The sequence below is a fragment of the Podarcis liolepis genome (genome assembly GCF_965112155.1).
Source record: "Podarcis liolepis genome assembly, chromosome: 15".
In the NCBI taxonomy this organism is placed as follows: Eukaryota; Metazoa; Chordata; class Lepidosauria; order Squamata; family Lacertidae; genus Podarcis; species Podarcis liolepis.
The window spans coordinates 19,060,159-19,078,718 of record NC_139566.1 but is presented as its reverse complement, the minus strand read 5'-3'; the positions used below and the strand labels follow the sequence as shown (position 1 = coordinate 19,078,718).

Genomic DNA, 18,560 nt, shown 5'->3' with positions numbered 1-18,560 from the left:
TGCCCCCCTTCTAGCAGAGGATGACATATGCCGCCAGCTCCCGGAGACTTTCATTCTTGTACAAGAAGCAGCTAGAGGACAACGGTGTGCCAGTGACATGGTTTCATGTTCAAGATGGATTCCATGGAATAATGGGCATTGTTTGCTGTTGGCCACTTGAATTTATGAACACACAGAAATGTTTGCAGATTGTAATATAGTTCTTAAAGTGTTTATAGAAATGAATGACTTTCTTTGTCTTCTTATGGCAGTCTTCCCCTTATGTGGGGGAATCCCCCCCCCCAATTGTGCCAATCCTGGCTAAAGGTAAAACCCTGATCCAAAGTTTTACTCAGTCATCTTTCTCCACAAAGCAATAGCTTAACTCCTCAAGAGTGCACTTAATCATATGGGTGTTATGCATAACCGAAAGTGGATGTGGGGAGTGCTTTTTTTTAAGGAAAAAATGGTGCTGGCACTCACCATGAAGTTGTTACAGTAAATGCCAAACTTTTAATACTGGGGGAGGTGCCAGTAGTGCATACTCTTGAGTGCCTCCATTAAAAAAAAGCACTGGATGTGGGGAAATGGATTTATCAGTTCACATTTCAACTCCAAGCCATTCTTAGCGATCTCTCTCTTCCACTTCATGTGTATTATTCATTTGGGGGATATTCTCTGTATGTAAAAGAAAAAGGAAAAAAAGGGGATATAAGAGCAGTTAAAATACCCCAGCCCAAAATCATGTACTGATTGTCAGGAGCTGGTCCTACACTTGAGTAGGACCCTGGCAGAGACACATGCTCTCCCTCCTGGTCATTTGTTCGGGAGCTTCAAAAGCTTTCTTCTGCCCGAACATCACAGCGACCGATGCCAACAGACATTGGCACACTTAGGGATCTGCAGAGTCTTTGCAGCTTGCGTAACAGAACTCAGCAACTCAGCATTTTGGCTAATCTACGTTTATTTACATATAAACACACGCGGAGCACTGCAACATGGCTCCCTCTCTCCCTAGCATCAGACAGCAAAGAGAAAGAACAAAGGACAATAGTTCCACTTCACGGAACACAGTAACACAAACATCCTGTCCCCGTCACTTCCCACTCTGTGGAGTCAAAACATACACCGTCATGTGATAGACAAAAATCCCATGACTGCAATCATGGATCAGGAATTCTAACATCCTCCCCATTTCATGCACTGTGTTGCAGTCATCAATGTAACTGCAACAACCATACAGATGTCATACACACAGTATACCCCTGTATCACCCATTCCACCCTTGGAACTACCTGCAACTGGATTGGCTTTGGGCCTTGTCACGGCTAAAATGGCCGCTGTTTCTTTAATGTGAATAAAGCTGGGTCAGCATGACTCAGCGGCCTGCAGCAGGTTGTATATATAAGTGAGAAATGTTAGTTTGTGCTGAGGCTGGTGTTTGGGTTGGTTGGTGTTGGTGTGTAAAGTTGTTCAGTCGGTTTTGCACAAAGACGTTTAAGAATAAAACTGTGCAAGAATATTCTCGTGGACTCTTTTATGCCGACAAGGGTCCGAGGACCAGGCTGAGGAGACAAAGGGAGGTCAGAACCCTTTCCTCCTTTTTGCTTTTTACAAACACTGACAGGCCTTACCATCTTGCACTGTTGATTAGTCTTGGTGTCATTGCCCTTCTGACTATCAGGAAGCCTGGCTTTGTTGGGATTCAAACCCTAGCCTCGTTCCTCTCTGAGGAATCAGTGTTGGCACACACGGCCTCTGGACGTGGTCCAGCTTCCTTCTCCAAGGAAACAGTGTCTAACCTTACAGCCTTTGGGCGTGGTTTTCCATCCCTCGAGGACAAACTCTGTACCCCTTTCAAGACTCCGGGTTTCAAGACCTGTGTCGAGCCACTAACCACAGCTAAATCTGCAACAGCTGTGTTAGCAAACTCCTGAGCATACCTGGTGGGCTTCTCACCCTTCGTAGCTCCTCCTGATCTGTGCATCTGGCATATCTCCTCCACTGTATCAGTGGAACTCACCTCAGTGCACCTGCTGTTTATAACAGCAACAGACTTAGCATCTAAGTCTCCAGCAATGGGGTAACTTAGGAAAATACACACATTTCAGCAAGTTGTATGTGGATTGGCCGAGCTCTGCTACATACTATAGTATTTACTTGTCTGTGTCTCTGTTACTTGCTGGCAGGCTCTGTAGGAATAGTGAGAGAGATTTGATTAATGGCTTTGTAAAGAGAGTGTACAGTTCTATATGTTTATTACTGCTTATTTTAATAAACACAAGTTGTAGTATTCATGTTGTTTTCCTTCATTGTCTGGAAGACAATATCCAGTCTTCAAACGGCTTCCACGATTTGCGTACTCTGCTAGGCTCGTGCTGAGGAAGCATGTGGGCACAGAGATTTATTAGCAGTCTTCGCTTGTAATAAAACTCTCATAGGTTCTATGCGTGAAAACAGCATATAGTGATATTAATCCCTGTCCACAAATATACTTATGAGGACATGAAAGTCAACTGGGTTTTTAATATTCAAACGAGGAAACTTAACTGTGGTTTGGCACAAAGTCTGGGCAGCAAAAGCAGGACTTGGTGCCATGCTCTATAATCAGTTGGCAATTCAGAAACCATGGTGTGAAGCACATTTCTAAACCATGGTCCATGCTGACTATAGTGTGGCACACCAAGATTGGCAAACTAAGGTTTACAAAACATGATTTGGGTTGGCTGATTTTCAGTGCCTGGGAAGCCTCGCCTGCAACACTTCCAAAAAGGGGCTTTTCAGGCACTGTTTATCAGCACATAAATACAGATACTGATTATCTGAAAAAGTGTGCATGCACACAAAAGCTTATACCAGAACAAACTTTTTTGTTGTTTAGTCGTCTTAGTCGTGTTCGACTCTCTGTGACCCCATGAACCAGAGCATGCCTTGGAGAAACTCACTTTCCTCTCAAAGCTTTTCCTTTTTTATGTCCATGGAGTTTTCTTGGCAGAATACTGAAGTGGTTTGCAAGTTCCTTCTCCAGGTGGATCACATTTAGTCTAAACTCTCAGCTATGACCTGTCCATCTTGGGTGGCCCTGCATGGCATAGCTCATACCTTCTCTGAGTTATTCAAGCCCCTTCAACATGACAAGGCAGTGATCCATGAAGGGGAGAACAAACTTAGTTGGTCTATAAGGTGCTACTGGACAATTTATTTATTTATTTATTTTATTTCGACCACGTCAGACCAGCATGGCTACATACCTGAATCTATTTATCAGCAGGTCATCAGTGCCTGCAAAGCCCCTTTTCATCCAAGCCCCACCTTTACCTACTTCACACCCGATGGCTTCTATGTCATCAGATGTAGGGCAGTTGGTCATGGCTCGGCCAAAACAGCCTGGAGGACCCAGTGAGGCCTGGGCGAGTGCCCTCCCCAAGCCACTAGCCCCAGCAGGAGTGGTCCTTAGTGAGCTGAAGGGTCTTTTTTGCCATCAGCGAGTGCGTTGTTGCTGCCTCAATAGTCTTTATTGGAGGTTTGTCTCTTTTGCCAGCAGCTGCAATTCCCTCTCAGGTGCTTGAGCATTTTATGAGGAGAAAATGCTGCCAGCCTGATGGGGCCTTCGGGGTCACTTTCACTCTCCGAGGCTGGACCGCTTGTATTCCCTTGGTGGCCCTCTCTGGTTGGAGGCTTTGAAGGCCCACATTCAGGAGAGCTCGTGGGGCCGGACCACTCTTCTGGGCTTGCAGGAGGACCAGAAGGCCTGATCTCAGGAGAGTCCCCATTCCCAGCAAGACTTGGAGAACCAGAGCCACCAACCCATCCTTCAAGTGCTGAGCTGTAGTCAGGGGAACTGGCGGCGTCCCTCTCCAATCTTGAGGGACCACTTTCGAAACCTAAGGAGCATTCGCTTAAGGAGCTGATGTGCCTAAAGGCTGAGGGCTCAGGGTGCTCCAAGGAACCTTTCGCCACCAGAGAAGCTGAGGAGGCGCTCCCGTGTCCAGAGCGCGATGGACTGGTGCTGTCTGAGGTGGTGGTGGATTCTGATTCTGAAGAACTGTTGTACTGAAAGCCAGGAGAACTGGCCGATTCCGTGGAGGGTGAGAGACTTGTGTAGTCATAGAAGGAGGCGCTGCTGTATCCAGACGGCTGCCTCGCTGGAGGGAAAGAAGGCACTGGCTGGGCTGCTCTCCGCAGTTCCTTTTTCTCCTTGAGATGGTTCTGCATCTCCCTCTGTGGTGTGCCTACATGGGCAAAGGAACCAATTGATTAGGGAAGTAAAAATATGGTTAGCCAAGGGAGAGGAAATGCAGGGAGGAGGAGGGGTGGGGTGGGGACATGCACAAATACAGCCACATAGGAGAACTACCCCGCTTGGGGGGGGTGTTGTGGGTCTAGACCAAAGGCCCCTGTTTTATCCAGCATCCCATTTCAAGCAGTGGCAAGGCAAGAAGGTGATAGACCGTGGGTAGGCAAACTAAGGCCCGAGGGCCGGATCCAACCCAATAGCCTTCTAAATCTGGCCCACGGACGTTCTGGGAATCTGTGTTTTTACATAAGTAGAATGTGCCCTTTTATTTAAAATGCCTCTCTGGGTTATTTGTGGGGCATAGGAATTTGTTCAATTTCCCCCCCAAAATATAGTCCGGCCCCCCCCACAAGGTCTGAGGGACAGTGGACTGGCCCCCTGCTGAAAAAGCTTGCTGACCCCTGTGATAGACCATCCTCCTCTAAAAATGGAGGTCCTATTCTTGGGTATCATGGCTAATGCCTGCTGATTCCACCATGATTCCACCCTCACCCGGCATTTTATTCCCAGCCAGAGGTGTCTGGCAATCCCACGAGCAGCCCATGAAAGCAACCGCCCTCCCCAGGAAGTGTGTGTGTGCTTGTAGGTGCTCGGCACAAACACACACTGGTTTTGCTTAGGTGTGCTCCACTCGCCCTCCAAAGTCACAGAAGACACAGGTGGACAGGAATGCAGCTACGTCTGTGCCTTGGGCCTGAAATCCAGGCCTTGCACTGTGCAGGGGCTCACAAATGGCAACCCAAAGAGTGGCAGGTGATAGGAGCAGCGACAAACAGGTCTGGGATCGGTGCATGTGTGTCACTATGGGCATCTCATTGCCCATCGGAATGAAGCTGGTCTCCGCTGCATGATTCCGTTTTTACTTTAAAAACCAAAACATTTTTTTTTAGTCAGGAGACAGCCAGCTGGACATGCACATGGTTGCATTACCCTCATTTTATTACTTATACTTTATATTTTAAAATGTTATTATTTCCTACAACCAAATACTGTAGTCCTTTCCCCCAAATAAAGGTGATCAGCAGCAGGGCAGCAGAAGCAAACCCCAATTTATTCGTTGGATATAATTGTGCTACGAGTTAAAAATGTGGAACTGCACATGCTCAGAGTATGCCTTTACATCCCCATCAGAATGCAGTGTCTATTGGTGAATTCTCAGGAGGGTATGAAAATGTGCTGAGGTGGGGTGTGGGGTAGACCAGATCAGGACTTCCCCACCCCTCTATCTTTCCCTAGCTGCACCACCATTGGGGCAGCTGGGCAGGTTACTTAATACAGGGAGGGCCATGCAGTGAGCCAGTGTGGTGTAATGGTTAGAACATGGGTAGGCAAACTAAGGCCTGGGGGCCGGATCCAGCCCAATTGTCTTCTAAATCTGGCCTGCGGATGATCCAGGAATCAGTGTGTTTTTACATAAGTAGAATGTGCCCTTTTATTTAAAATGCCTCTCTGGGTTATTTGTGGGGCTAGCCTGGTGTTTTTACACGAATAGAATGTGTGCTTTTATTTAAAATGCATCTCTGGGTTACAGTGGTACCTCGGGTTACAGATGCTTCAGGTTACAGAATCCGCTACCCCAGAAATAGTACCTCGGGTTAAGAACTTTGCTTCAGGATGAGAACAGAAACTGTGTGGTGGCAGCGGGAGGCCCCATTAGCTAAAATGGTGCTTCAGGTTAAGAACAGTTTCAGGTTAAGAACGGACCTCCAGAACGAACTACGGTAAGTTCTCAACCCGAGTTACCACTGTATTTGTGGGGCATAGGAATTTGTTCAATTTATTTTTTTCAAAATATAGTCCGGCCGCCCACAAGGTCTGAGGGACAGTGGACCGGCCCCCTGCTGAAAATGTTGGGCCAGTCATTTCCTCTCAGTCTAACCTACCTTACAGGGTTGTTGAGGGGATTAACTGAGGAGGGGGGAAGACCAATGGACTCATTAGCAGGTTTTGAGTAAACATTTACAAATAAGAAAATTTATATAAATTATAAGATTAAATATAAAAAAATGAATCGAAAGGAAATAAGCAGGATTTGATATTGTGTTAAAATAAACAAGAAAAGGAGGTTGAGGGAAGTCTGGGGGAGGAGGGGAGGGGAGGGACAATTTGGGATTGGTGAATTTATGATATATGTTATAATGTAATTTGGGGGGAAGGAAAATGTAATAAAAATTATTTACAAAAAAAATTAAAAAATTGAGGGGGGGACGGACCATGTATACTCAGTGCTGAATGACTCAATAGGCAGACCAAAGAAGTGCTTAGGCAACCAGAAAAGTTAAGGACACCCTCCAAAAATGAGTACATTTTTTTAAAAGTATCAAATCAGCCATTATGTGGAAAACCAGAACTTTGTTAGATTTCCTTATCCTCTGCTGCACACTCGTTCCCCATTTCCTGTTCTTTTAGTTACTTATACCCACCTAAAGAAAGGGTCATGCTACTGATATAGGTAGAAAAAATATTTTTGGGAATTATTATTTTTTAACCATTTAGTACATGGTAGGGTTGCAACCCTAGTATACTGGGGGTCACCCTAATCTTTTCTGTGATTAGGGTCTTACTCCATATGCACCCACTTAACCACTTGGATTGGCGAAAATGGCACTGTTGCAGATACCACCTAATGCCCATTCTGCCTTTCTTTGTAAGCTCCCTGGCTATTGACATCACCTTCACTTCCCTGTACTCTTTCTGGCGCCTGCTAGAAAAGAGTTTTGTTTAGGCAAGACTGCCTAGGTGTTTAGAAATTTGGTGTGAGATTCAACCTGTGGCTATTTCAGCTTCTCCAAAGTCAAAATTATTAGTAGCAGTATTTTTATTATTGATAGTTTCATTGTCCCATCTTTATTTGTAAACCACTTTGAGGGCTTAAGAAAACACCAATGAAGCGGTGTTTAAATTTTATAAAACAAAGTTCTCACTCTGGCCTTGTATATACACCACCATGAGCTTTTTGGAGAAAAAGGTGGAGAGATAAATAAAGAAGCTAGATTGAATTGCCCATTCCGGCTCGGACTCTGCTGGGGGGCTGAGACTTATTCAATCCAGCAGGAGGAGCAGCAGCAGCAGCAACAGGGCCGGAGAGAGGGCGGCGCTTGGCAGCGGCAAGCCGGAGCGGCCCAGCGAGCGCGGCTAGGCTTCCCTCTCCGTCGGGGCGAATGTCCTCCGGGCTGCGGCGGGCGGCTCTGCTGGGATTCGGCCTGCTCCTCTGCAGAGCGGCTCGAGCGGGGCGCTGCCCGGCCCCGCGTTGGCCGCCTTCGCCCGGAGCCATGCAGAGCGCGGCGGCGTCTGGGGCCGCGCAGGGGCCCAAGTACCTCGGGTGAGACTGGAGGGGAGAGCCGGGGCCCAGCGGCTTTTTCCTGGAGGGCCGGGTTCGAGCCGCGGCCCCGCGTACCTCTCGGACTGGTTCGGAGGACCGTCCTGGAAAAAAAGCCCGGGGAGGGAAGGGAGAGCTAGCAGGAGAAGCAGCAGCACGCGCTGCTCTTGCAACCACCAGCGGTTTCGGTTCAAGGGGGATGAAGGCCTGGGGGTGATTTGCAAAGACCTGGTCAGTGGACACGGAAGGAGGCCGAGGTTGAGCCCCACCCGCCGCCACCACCTGTGCTCAGCTTCAGGATTCCGGAGTGCAACTTGTAAAGGACTGGCAGTGCCGTCGAGCATGCACAGAGCGCACTTCCTGGCTGCAGCCTCGCTCATCCGATTAGCGAGCCTGTGACATCAAGGCGCCCTGCGTTGTTGTTGTTGTTGTTGTTGTTGTATATTTAGACTAAATAATTGATTTCTTATTCTGCTTTCCCAGGGTGGGTGGGTTACAACGACATGAATTCACAAGATTAAAATCGGTTAAAACTTTTTTTTTTGGGGGGGGGGGTTGGCTGGCTGAAGAGCGGGGTAAGATCTGTCAAAGTATTGTAGCAATATGAAATCGTGTGCAGGATTCCAGATATTGGGGGGGGGGGAGCTTAGCAACCAATATAATGCAGCAAGTAAGGATAAGAATAAAAACATCAGGGAGGGAGGGGTGAATGATATATTGTATGTGAATTAAATTTGTTAAAACCTTTGAAAATCTAATTTAAAAAATCAATATTTTAAAAAAGAGTGGGGTACAAATGCCACAAAAAATAAATAAGCAAGCAAACAGAATAGGGTAGGGCTTTATATGTTTGTATAGATAGCTACTGATCCATCTGGGGTGGTGGGACCTGTGGTACTCCAGATGTTGCTGTTGGACTCTTGACTCCTGGCCAGTGGCCTGGTTTTGATGGGATTTGTAGTCCAGCAGCATCTGGAGGGCCAGAGGGTCCCTGCTTCCTGCTGTGGGTGCCACCCATTCTAGTCAATTCTTTCCCCCAGATCAAGAAAGCACAGTCACACAAACTTCACTTTCCCAAGCAATCTGGGTAAAACTCCAGTCCATGAGACCTGAGCCTTGGAAAACACACAGAGAGCTGAAAAAGGACGCGGGAAAGGCGGTCACTCTTCCAACTTCCTCCTCCGGCTCTATTTGCTTTTCAAGCAGGTGGGGAAATAACCACCCTCCCTGCCTCATGACCCAGGGGGCAGAGAGTGGGCAAGAACTAGAGGCACCGTTGTGTCCATAGATGCCTAATAATAATAATAATAATAATAATAATAATAATAATAATAATTTATTATTTGTACCCCGCCCATCTGGCTGGGTTTCCCCAGCCACTCTGGGCGGCTTCCAACAAAGATGAAAAATACACTAAAATGTCACATATTAAAAACTTCCCTGAACAGGGCTGCCTTCAGATGTCTTCTGAATGTCAGGTAGTTGTTTATCGCTTTGACATCTGATGGGAGGGCGTTTCACAGGGCGGGCGCCACTACCGAGAAGGCCCTCTGCCTGGTTCCCTGTAACTTGGCCTCTTGCAGTGAGGGAACCACCAGAAGGCCCTCGGAGCTGGACCTCAGTTGTCTGGGCAGAACAATGGGGAAGGAGACGCTCCTTCAGATATACTGGACCGAGGCCGTTTAGGGCTTTAAAGGTCAGCACCAACACTTTGAATTGTGCTCGGAAACGTACTGGGAGCCAATGTAGGTCTTTCAAGACCGGTGTTATATGGTCTCGGCGGCCACTCCCAGTCACCAGTCTAGCTGCCGCGTTCTGGATTAGTTGTAGTTTCCGGGTCACCTTCAAAGGTAGCCCCACGTAGAGCGCATTGCAGTAGTCCAAGCGGGAGATAACCAGAGCATGCACCACTCTGGCGAGACAGTCTGCAGGCAGATAGGGTCTCAGCCTACGTACCAGATGGAGCTGGTAAACAGCTGCCCTGGATACAGATGGACAGCTGTGAGTCCAAAATGACTCCCAGGCTGCGCACCTGGTCCTTAGGGGCACAGTTACCCCATTCAGGACCAGGGAATCCTCCACACCTGCCCGCCTCCTGTCCCCCAAAAACAGTACTTCTGTCTTGTCAGGATTCAACCTCAATCTGTTAGCCGCCATCCATCCTCCAACCGCCTCCAGACACTCACGCAGGACCTTCACTGGTTCTGATTTAAAAGAGAGGTAGAGCTGGGTATCATCCGCATACTGATGAACACCCAGCCCAGACCTCCTGATGATCTCTCCCAGTGGCTGCATGTAAATGTTGAAAAGCATGGGGGAGAGGACAGAACCCTGAGGCACCCCACAAGTGAGAGCCCAGGGGTCTGAACACTCCTGGCCATGTCGCCAGCACCTGCCTAAAGGTTGTTATGTGTGATGTGTCGCCAAGGGGGTTTAAAAAAGGATAAAGGGGACCCCTGACCATTGGGTCCAGTCATGACCGACTCTGAGGTTGCGGCACTCATCTCGCTTTATTGGCCGAGGGAACCGGCGTACAGCTTCCAGGTCATGTGGCCAGCATGACTAAGCCGCTTCTGGCAAACCAGAGCAGCACATGGTTTAGGATCCCGCTTTAAACCGTCATGGCTTCTCCCAAAGAATCTTGGGAGTTGTTAGAATACAGTTATTCCCTTCCCAGAGCTGCTGTTCCCAGAGTTCCCTGGGAAGAGAAATGGGATGTTAAACAGACCTGTTCTGTGAGGGGAATAGGGGGTCTGCCAGCAACTCTCAGCACCCATAACAAACTACACTTCCCAGGTTTCTTAGTGGGAGGCCATGTCTGTTTAAAGTGGTACGATTCTGCTTTATATGTATAGTACAGATGAGACCTGCCCCTTCCCTCTGCCTCTGCCTGACCTTCTTCATAAAGCTGTTGTGTACAGGAAAGGTGTGTGGATAAAGGATGAAAGTGGGGATACAAGACTTAAACGTATCTCAGGCAAAAATAATACGAGGATAATGTTGTGCTAAGAGATTCTGTCTTCTCCTTGCCAGCCAGAAGGAAGCTCAAGCCATAGACCAAGAACTGTTTGATGAGTACAAATTCAGCGTCGATCAGCTGATGGAGCTGGCTGGGTTGAGCTGCGCCACAGCCATTGCAAAGGTAGGGGTTGCGGGCATAAAGAACAAGTCGAATGGTGCCGAAAGGTGGGGCTGAAGGGATGGCCGTGCCTGAGAATGACCTGTGGAACTCCTTGCTGCAGGATGCTGCAGAACAGGGATGGGGAAACCTATGATCCTCTGCGTGTTCTCAGACTACAACTCCCACCATCCTTGGCCATTGGCCTTTCAGGATGGAGCTGATAGGAGTTGGACTCAAAAAACCTGTGGAGGGCCACATTAGGATGAAAGGGGCACAGCACCACCAACCTCAGCCTGTGCTCTGCCAGCCCCCATTTGCCTGCCTTCTTAGTTACAATGGTCCCAGGGGAAGCTGTGGCTGTCACCTTCCTCCTCTGTAGTCCCAGTGCTGCTTTTGTAGAATTCAACCGCGAGGCGGATGGAGACGAAAGTGGAATTAGCTGGCTCCATGCGCCTTTGGCTCTGGTTCTGACTGCTGTTGGGTTCCTTGGCTTCCACCCCACCAGCCCCATTGCCCTTTCCAGTTTATCCCATACTTCCTCCACGGAGATTCCTGATGCATCTTTGTGAACTCATAAGGACTAGAAGAATGCACTTAAAAAAATAAAAGTGAGGTGCTTGAGATACTGAATTCTCCATCAGATGATGATGATAATAGTAATTCATTTCTTATACCACACCCATCTGACTGGGGTGCCTCAGTCACTCTGGATAGCTTCAAACAAAAATACCAATTAAATTGGTGCTAACCTTTAAAGTCCTAAACAGCCTTTGCCCTGTATACCTGAAGGAGCGTCTCCACCGCCATCATTCAGCCTGGACACTGAGGTCCAGCTCTGAGGGTCTTCTGGCGGTCCCCTCACTGTGAGGTTACAGGGAACCAGCCAGAGGGGGTAGTGGCACCCACCCTGTAGAATGCACTCCCATCAGATGTGAAAGAGATAACCAATTACAAGACTTTCCAAAGACATCTGAAGGCAGCCCTGTATTGGGAAGTTTTTGATGCTTGATGTTTAAGCTGTGTTTTTATATTATGTTGGAAGCCGCCCAGTGACCAGGGAAACCTAGCCAGATGGGTGGCCTGTTGTTGTTATTAAACAAAGCAACAACGAAAAAGTCAAACAAATGAGAATAATACTTCAATTGATACTTCTATCCACGGGTTATTTGCATCATCACAGAATTCATCTCTCCACAGAAAACACTTATGTTTGTCTTCTCCTTTTCCCACAAGGCCTACCCAGTCGACTCCACCATTAACCAGCCAACCATCCTGATTGTTTGTGGCCCTGGAAACAACGGAGGAGACGGCCTGGTTTGCGCCCGGCACCTGAAAATGTTTGTGAGTGTCCTGCTCCTTTATCCCTCAGTAGAAATCTAGGCGCCTGTTTGCAAACGGTGCTTCATTCTTACGCAGAATTGGGCTGGGGGTTGAGCTTGTGGATGTGGTTAATGTGGCATGTAATGTAGGAACTGGCTGTTTTCAGTGGAGATAAGAAAAGCCTGCTAGATCAGGAAAATGGCCACCTGCTCCAGTATCCTGTTCTCACAGTGGCCTGTAGGAAACCCACAAGCAGGACCCAAGCACAAGAGCACTCTCCTGTCCTGTGGTTTCCAGCAACTAGTATTCAGAAACATTACTGCCTCTGACCATGGAGGCAGAGTGTAGCTTTGGTGGCTAGTAGCCATTGATAACCTGAAAGGACATGTCAGAAACATAGCTCTCTTAGATGATCTAGTGATAAGTCAGTCGACCTTCTACAGCCCTTCAAATCACATTTTCTTGCCACGGTACAAGTATTCTACTGGCAGTTGACTGTGACACTATTCCTTCCCCCAGAGAATTCTGGGAGCTGTAGTTTGTTAAGAGAGTGAGAATTAGGAGATTGCTATTCCCCACAGAGAGCTACAATTCTCAATCCATATTCACAGGAACTCTTAAGAACTGTTGCTCTTTGGGGTGAAAATGGTTCTCCTAACAACTCAGTACCCTTAATGAATTACACATCCCAGAATTCCTTGGGGGAAGCCATGACTATGTAAAGTATCATAGTGCTTAATATGCATTGTGCGGATGTGGCCAAAGTATGGACTGTTCAAATCCAATGGTTTGTTGTCCATTAAGTGTCACCACCTTGGGGAGGTGACCAGTGACGTCCCTGCAGATGCTCTCAGTGATCAAGCTACGATACCAGGTGTCAGATGGCTCCTGAGGTAGCTTGGACATAAGTTGTTTGGGGCTTTGTCAATCAATACAGTTGTGCAAATCTTCGTAATTTGCGTTGAGGACCTCTTCAGGTTATAACCCAGGATGCAGTGGTACCTCGGGTTAAGAACTTAATTTGTTCTGGAGGTCTGTTCTTAACCGGAAACTGTTCTTAACCTGAGGTAACACTTTAGCTAATGGTGCCTCCCGCTGCCGCGCAATTTCTGTTCTCATCCTGAAGCAAAGTTCTTAACCCGAGGTACTATTTCTGGGTTAGCAGAGTCTGTAACCTGAAGCGTCTGTAACCCGAGGTAGCACTGTATAAGTGTTCCAGATAAATAAATGAATATCATGTCTCTCTTGCAGGGCTATGAGCCAACACTGTTTTACCCTAAACGCCCCAACAAGCCACTTTTTGAAGGTTTAACCACGCAGTGCAAGAAAATGGACATCCCGTTCCTTTCGGAGTTCCCATCAGAAGTAGGTAGACCACCACCTCTAAAACCCAGAAGAATAGGTGTTGGATCAGGTTAAGAAACACCATAAACCCACATCTTTATGGGCAGTAGCCAAAATATTAAGGTCAGCAAATAGGGGAAATAAACTGGAACGCAATGTAAACTTGAGGTGGGGAACCCCGAGACTAGCTTTGTGCGCCCATATGGAAATTACGGGGAATGAAACTCCAACTTGTTTGGTATGATATACAGTGGTACCTCGGGTTAAGTACTTAATTCGTTCCTGAGGTCCTTTCTTAACCTGAAACTGTTCTTAACCTGAAGCACTACTTTAGCTGCGCTGCCGGAGCACAATTTCTGTTCTTATCCTGAAGCAAAATTCTTAACCTGAAGCACTATTTCTGGGTTAGCGGAGTCTGTAACTTGAAGCGTATGTAACCCGAGGTACCACTGTACTGCTGGCTCAACTAATAGTGCCAGATATATGCAAGAAATGATTTATGTGTGCTGTTGGTAGTTTGTGACTCTGTGCAGGTCAGTTGAGGAGTGGGGAAGAAGGCAAATGACATCCCTATCAGGAAAGGTTTAAAGCTCTCTGCCTACACCAATGTGTGTCTTAACTTTTCATTCCTTTTTTCCTGCTACTGTCAAAATTGGTTGGGTTTGGTAGGAGGGGGTGGGTCTGATCTGCGCCTGGGGTGGGTGTCACAGAATGTGAAGGTCAAGAGTTGAAATTATATTTACGATTCGGCAAAATCTGCATTAAGGCACCTATATAACCTCCTTGATTCTAGCCACATTTTACACACCTATCGGCTCGTTTGCAGCCCTACTTCCCATGTTCCTGTGATTTTTTTTCTTTGTCTGGAATGTTTCCTTGAACTCTTGTTAGTGCCACCTGGTATTCTGGAGGATAGAGGTTTGGGGGAGTTGCACAGAAACTAGACTACTCTCCAAAAGCTAAATTTGCATTGACTTTTTGGACCACTTTTGTGTTTTGTCTCGTCACACACATACACCCTCCCTGTTATCTGAATGAGAATTTGGCCTTTGAGGCCATTGGTCATAGCCCATGTATTACACTAACCTGTTGCCTCTCGTTTCGTTGGCAGGCTGCATTCATTGACGAGCTCTATGGCCTGGTGGTGGATGCCATTTTTGGGTTCAGCTTCCAAGGGGCTGTGCGAGAGCCCTTTGGCACCATCCTGAGCACTCTGGAGAAGGTCACTGTCCCCATTGCGAGCATCGATATCCCTTCTGGTATGTTGGGCCAAGGATGCTCTCTGAGCTGGGTACCCAAATATTCTTTCAGCTTCCGTGTAATGTAGCACATGGATTTCTTTTTTGCATGCTCCATCTCCAGCCCCCCCTTCAAATTCTGTAGCCAGGACTGAGCCCAAAGGAAGCTGAACTCTTAACCTGCACAAGTTTAGGCAGATTTGAGCTTTGTGTTTTGCAGTAACTCATTTTGTAAATAGAAATAATAATGATACTTTGCATAATGTATATCTAGTTACACAGATAGAAGCAAGGAGTAATTCGCAGCCTTGGGGACTAGAAGCCACCAGCAAGTTTTGTTTTACTTTTTTAAAAAACAGTTCTTAATGAACTCTCCCAGTCCCATATTCTGTGCCTTGTGCTTATATTCAGGGCTGCTTATGGCACTTTGCACCACTCTTTGTGGATGAGTTACCTGGCTTTTATAAAGATTATGCAACCATGTTTGGAATTCTCAGTCAGCGAAGGTTTCCTTAGCCCTCGGGCTGCAGCACTTTCATCCCCCTGCCACCATTTTGAAACATTTATTTACAAAATAAATTTTTTTGGGGGGGGGGGGGGGAGAATTAAAGCTTCCAGTCTGCTCTGGGTTTGATGGCAAATGAAACCAATTTTGTTTGGGGTCTCCAATTTGGAGGATGGCCGTTTGCTGCTTGAGGGTTGTTGACAATTAATGGATCTAAGTTAGTACTTTTATTTTAGGTAGCTGTATTCTTTGATTGTATATCGAATCTGAATAGTACGGCTTGGGGACTTTTTGGTTTTATTCCAGATTTGTTTTGTTTAGATGCCTTAGGGCATTTTAGAGTATGAATATTTTAATTCAATACAGCAATTGCAGAACGGTGTGCGATTTCATGACACACCCACATGGAACCTTGGTTTGAGCCCTGCCCCCCATCTGAATGCTGTTCCCCAGCTTTCTGGGTGGGACCTGGTTAGCTGCCCTTGCATTTCACATTCCAAAACTGGGGTGGAGAACCTCAGAGAGATAGTTCTTGTATTGCTGATTTCAGGGTGCTAAGAGGTAGTAAGGAATAAATGTTTCTGCAAAATTTGGAGAACATGCTACCACCATTAGGCTGGCTCATGGAAGCACCAGCCGCAACTTCAGAGTAAAATCAGGCTTTGGGGCTTTATTAAAATGTTTGTATGTTGCTGTGCAGTCATTAATCATAGATTCATATAGAGTTGGAAAGGACCACGAGGATCATCTAGTCCAACCCCCTGCAGTGCAGGAATCTTTTAGAGACCAGAATTTTGAATTCTGCCTCATGATACCGGTTTTGCAGAAATGGGTCCAGCCAGCCGTGGATCAATTTGGCAGCCACTTAACAGTCAGCTGTTGGATTTGTAATTTGGAACATACTGAATTAACCAGGGTTTTCATTTAGACATTGTGGCTTTGTATCAAAACTCCCTACGCATTAGATCAGGCATAGGCAAACTCCGGCCCTCCAAATGTTTGGGACTACAATTCCCATCATCCCTAGCTAACAGGACCGGTTGTTAGAGATGATGGGAATTGTAGTCCCAAACATCTGGAGGGCCGGAGTTTGCCTATGCCTGCATTAGATCCTTATTTTAAACATTTGACGACTCCAGCCCCATTATTTGTTTCAGTTTCAGTTCTTGTTAAAGAACCTCATTTTTACCCTTCTGTTGAGATCCCACTCACTCAGCCAAGCACAGCCTTTCCCTCCCTACAATAGGGAGATAATTCTGACCTACCTTACAAAGTTGTTGTAAGAGAATGTACATGGGAGCACCTTAAAACATTCAAAAAGCCACTCTATGAATGCTGAGGTGGTGTCAGAGACTGGCTAGACAAGGAGGAGTGGTGGCTACCAGTTGTCCAGGAAGTACCACTGGGGAGGAGGGAGATTTTGAGTTTGACTCAGACTGGTCCACAGAGGGAACCATCAGGAAAGTCTTGGAGCCAGAGAGTAGGGGCGAAGGGGAGAGGCACAGTGTGGGCACAGACCCTGATAGGGAGAGAGCAGAAGATACATCTTCCGCGTTGCAGGACAGTCCTCTTCCGGCCCCTTCTCTCCCCCCCCCCCCAGCTCAAGAAAGGAGAGCTAAAAAACAGAAAGGGCAGATAAGAAAAGCTGAATGATACCAGAAGAATGTACAGAGAGAAACACTTAAAGGACGGGAAAGGTTTCCAGCTTCTGCAACTTTCATACCTTGAGAGCCTTGGTGTCGGGGATCTCTGGTTGCGAAGCAATAAAGTTCTTTGCCTTCAAGCCGCGTGCCTCTTCCTGATTTGCAGCCTGGTCGGCAAGGCTATTCTGGCAACCTGACAGGTGGTAAGCATCTTCCTTCTACGGCAGGCATGGCCAAACTGGGCCCTCCATGTGTTTTGGGACTACAATTCCCATTATCCCTGACCACTGGTCCTGTTAGCTAGGGATGATGGGAGTTGCAGTCCCAAAACATCTGGAGGGCCAAGTTTGGCAATGCCTCTTCTACGGAATAAAGGACTACTTGCACACCAAGGGAGTTACAAAGAAGTTTGATATTGGCTGCTGCGTTGTAGCACATTGATAAACCACATGTCTCTATGTAAACCAACCTTCCTTGACCCGATTCTTCCTAGACGTTTTGGACTGCAACTTCCATCGGTTCCAGCCAGCACACCCCTGGAGTGGGGGCTGATGGGAGTTGTAGTCCAAAGCAGCTGGAGGGCACGCCAGGTTAGGGAAAGTGGCTGTGAACTTATTTCTCAAGCACTTGTCCTTCTTTGATTTCAGGCTGGGACGTGGAGAAAGGGAACCCCGATGGGCTTCAGCCAGACATGCTGATCTCTCTCACTGCGCCCAAGAAGGCTGCAAAGCAGTTCACTGGACGCTACCACTTCCTAGGCGGCAGATTCGTGCCTGCAGCGCTGCAGAAGAAGTACTCCCTTAACCTCCCGGAGTACCCAGAGACAGACTGCGTCCTACGGCTCTCCTAGCCACTGCACCCCAAGCTGGGGAGACATCTGGATCAGAGGAGGAATTGAAATTAGGTTGGGTTAAGGTTTGGTGGTTCATTATTTGGAGTTACAAGTTAGGCCTTAAGAAGTAGCCTTGGATCGTAAGTGGACGCACAGCAATTGAGAGCAATATGGGAAGAGATCAGAAGACTTTTGCGACAGCTTTAGACCAAACAAACCAAAAAAGGCTGCCTTCCATCACATTGTAAAGTATGATTAGTGTCTGGGAAAAGGAACAACAGTGCAGATGTGGGGAGCCTTTGGCCTTCCAGATGTTGCTGAACTAGAACTACCACTACCACCTTCCCTGGCCGTCGGCCATGCTGGCTGTGGCTGATGGGAGTTGTAGTTCAGCAACATCTGGAAGGCCCCTTAGGAGAATCTCATTCTTTTCCTTTGTGCAAGGAAGAGACTGTTTTATAGACTGTAACGAACTGAGAGAACTTTCATTTTCCTTCAATAAAAATGGTGTGATTAAAAAATAACTTTCATTTTCCTTCAATAAAAATGGTGTGATTAAAAAATAACTTTGCTTAAAAAAACACACCACCCAACTGTTGTTGTTGTCCTTGTGGACATGCTTTAGGGCAGAGCTGGGCAGCCAACCGTGCATGGACCAACCCAGCCCAGCTCCTTAGGTTGGGGCAGCTCCATGGCGGAACTCTATACTTGCTGCACACAAGAAATGGGAGAGCAGAAACACTGGACTTGTGCATGGAGGAAAGTGCCTCTGCTGGATATTGGCTACACCAAATGTCCCTGTTGGGCTAATGCCCTGATAACCTACTTCTGGGCTTCTTAGCAGCCAAGAGTTGGGCTTCTTAGCAGCCAATTATGAAAAATGGGGGTTGTAGCCAACATTTGTCCCATTCGGAGCAGATTCATTTAAATTAGTAGACTGTTGTGTCTGTTGATCTTACTAG

The 18,560-nt window shown here is 47.2% G+C and overlaps 2 protein-coding genes across 2 annotated transcripts; one reads left to right on the top strand and one right to left on the bottom strand.

Moving 5' to 3' along the window:
* Window positions 1–3,430: 3,430 nt before the first annotated feature.
* LOC310694790 (uncharacterized protein) lies at window positions 3,431–8,078 on the bottom strand. Its single transcript, XM_083478363.1, has 2 exons — window positions 7,594–8,078; window positions 3,431–4,211 (listed from the first exon to the last, which is right to left on the bottom strand). The coding sequence occupies exons 1-2, from the start codon at window positions 7,973–7,975 to the stop codon at window positions 3,484–3,486; spliced, it is 1,110 nt and encodes a 369-aa protein (XP_083334489.1). The 5' UTR covers window positions 7,976–8,078; the 3' UTR covers window positions 3,431–3,483.
* On the top strand, window positions 7,364–18,122 carry NAXE (NAD(P)HX epimerase). The gene is made up of 6 exons (XM_083478381.1): window positions 7,364–7,598; window positions 10,629–10,737; window positions 11,950–12,057; window positions 13,288–13,401; window positions 14,492–14,639; window positions 17,414–18,122. Exons 1-6 carry the CDS (start codon window positions 7,438–7,440, stop codon window positions 17,614–17,616), a joined length of 843 nt encoding a protein of 280 aa, XP_083334507.1. The 5' UTR covers window positions 7,364–7,437; the 3' UTR covers window positions 17,617–18,122.
* The last annotated feature ends 438 nt before the right edge of the window (window positions 18,123–18,560 follow it).

Excerpts from the sequence above, each read along its gene's own strand:
- NAXE (XM_083478381.1), top strand. The coding sequence starts at position 7,438 with ATGTCCTCCGGGCTGCGGCGGGCGGCTCTGCTGGGATTCGGCCTGCTC. Across the intron at positions 7,599-10,628 it reads CAGGGGCCCAAGTACCTCGG|CCAGAAGGAAGCTCAAGCCA; the intron begins GTGAGACTGGAG and ends TCTCCTTGCCAG. Across the intron at positions 12,058-13,287 it reads CCCGGCACCTGAAAATGTTT|GGCTATGAGCCAACACTGTT; the intron begins GTGAGTGTCCTG and ends TCTCTCTTGCAG.
- LOC310694790 (XM_083478363.1), bottom strand. The coding sequence starts at position 7,975 with ATGAGCGAGGCTGCAGCCAGGAAGTGCGCTCTGTGCATGCTCGACGGC. Across the intron at positions 4,212-7,593 it reads CCCCTCCAGTCTCACCCGAG|GCACACCACAGAGGGAGATG; the intron begins GTACTTGGGCCC and ends TTGCCCATGTAG.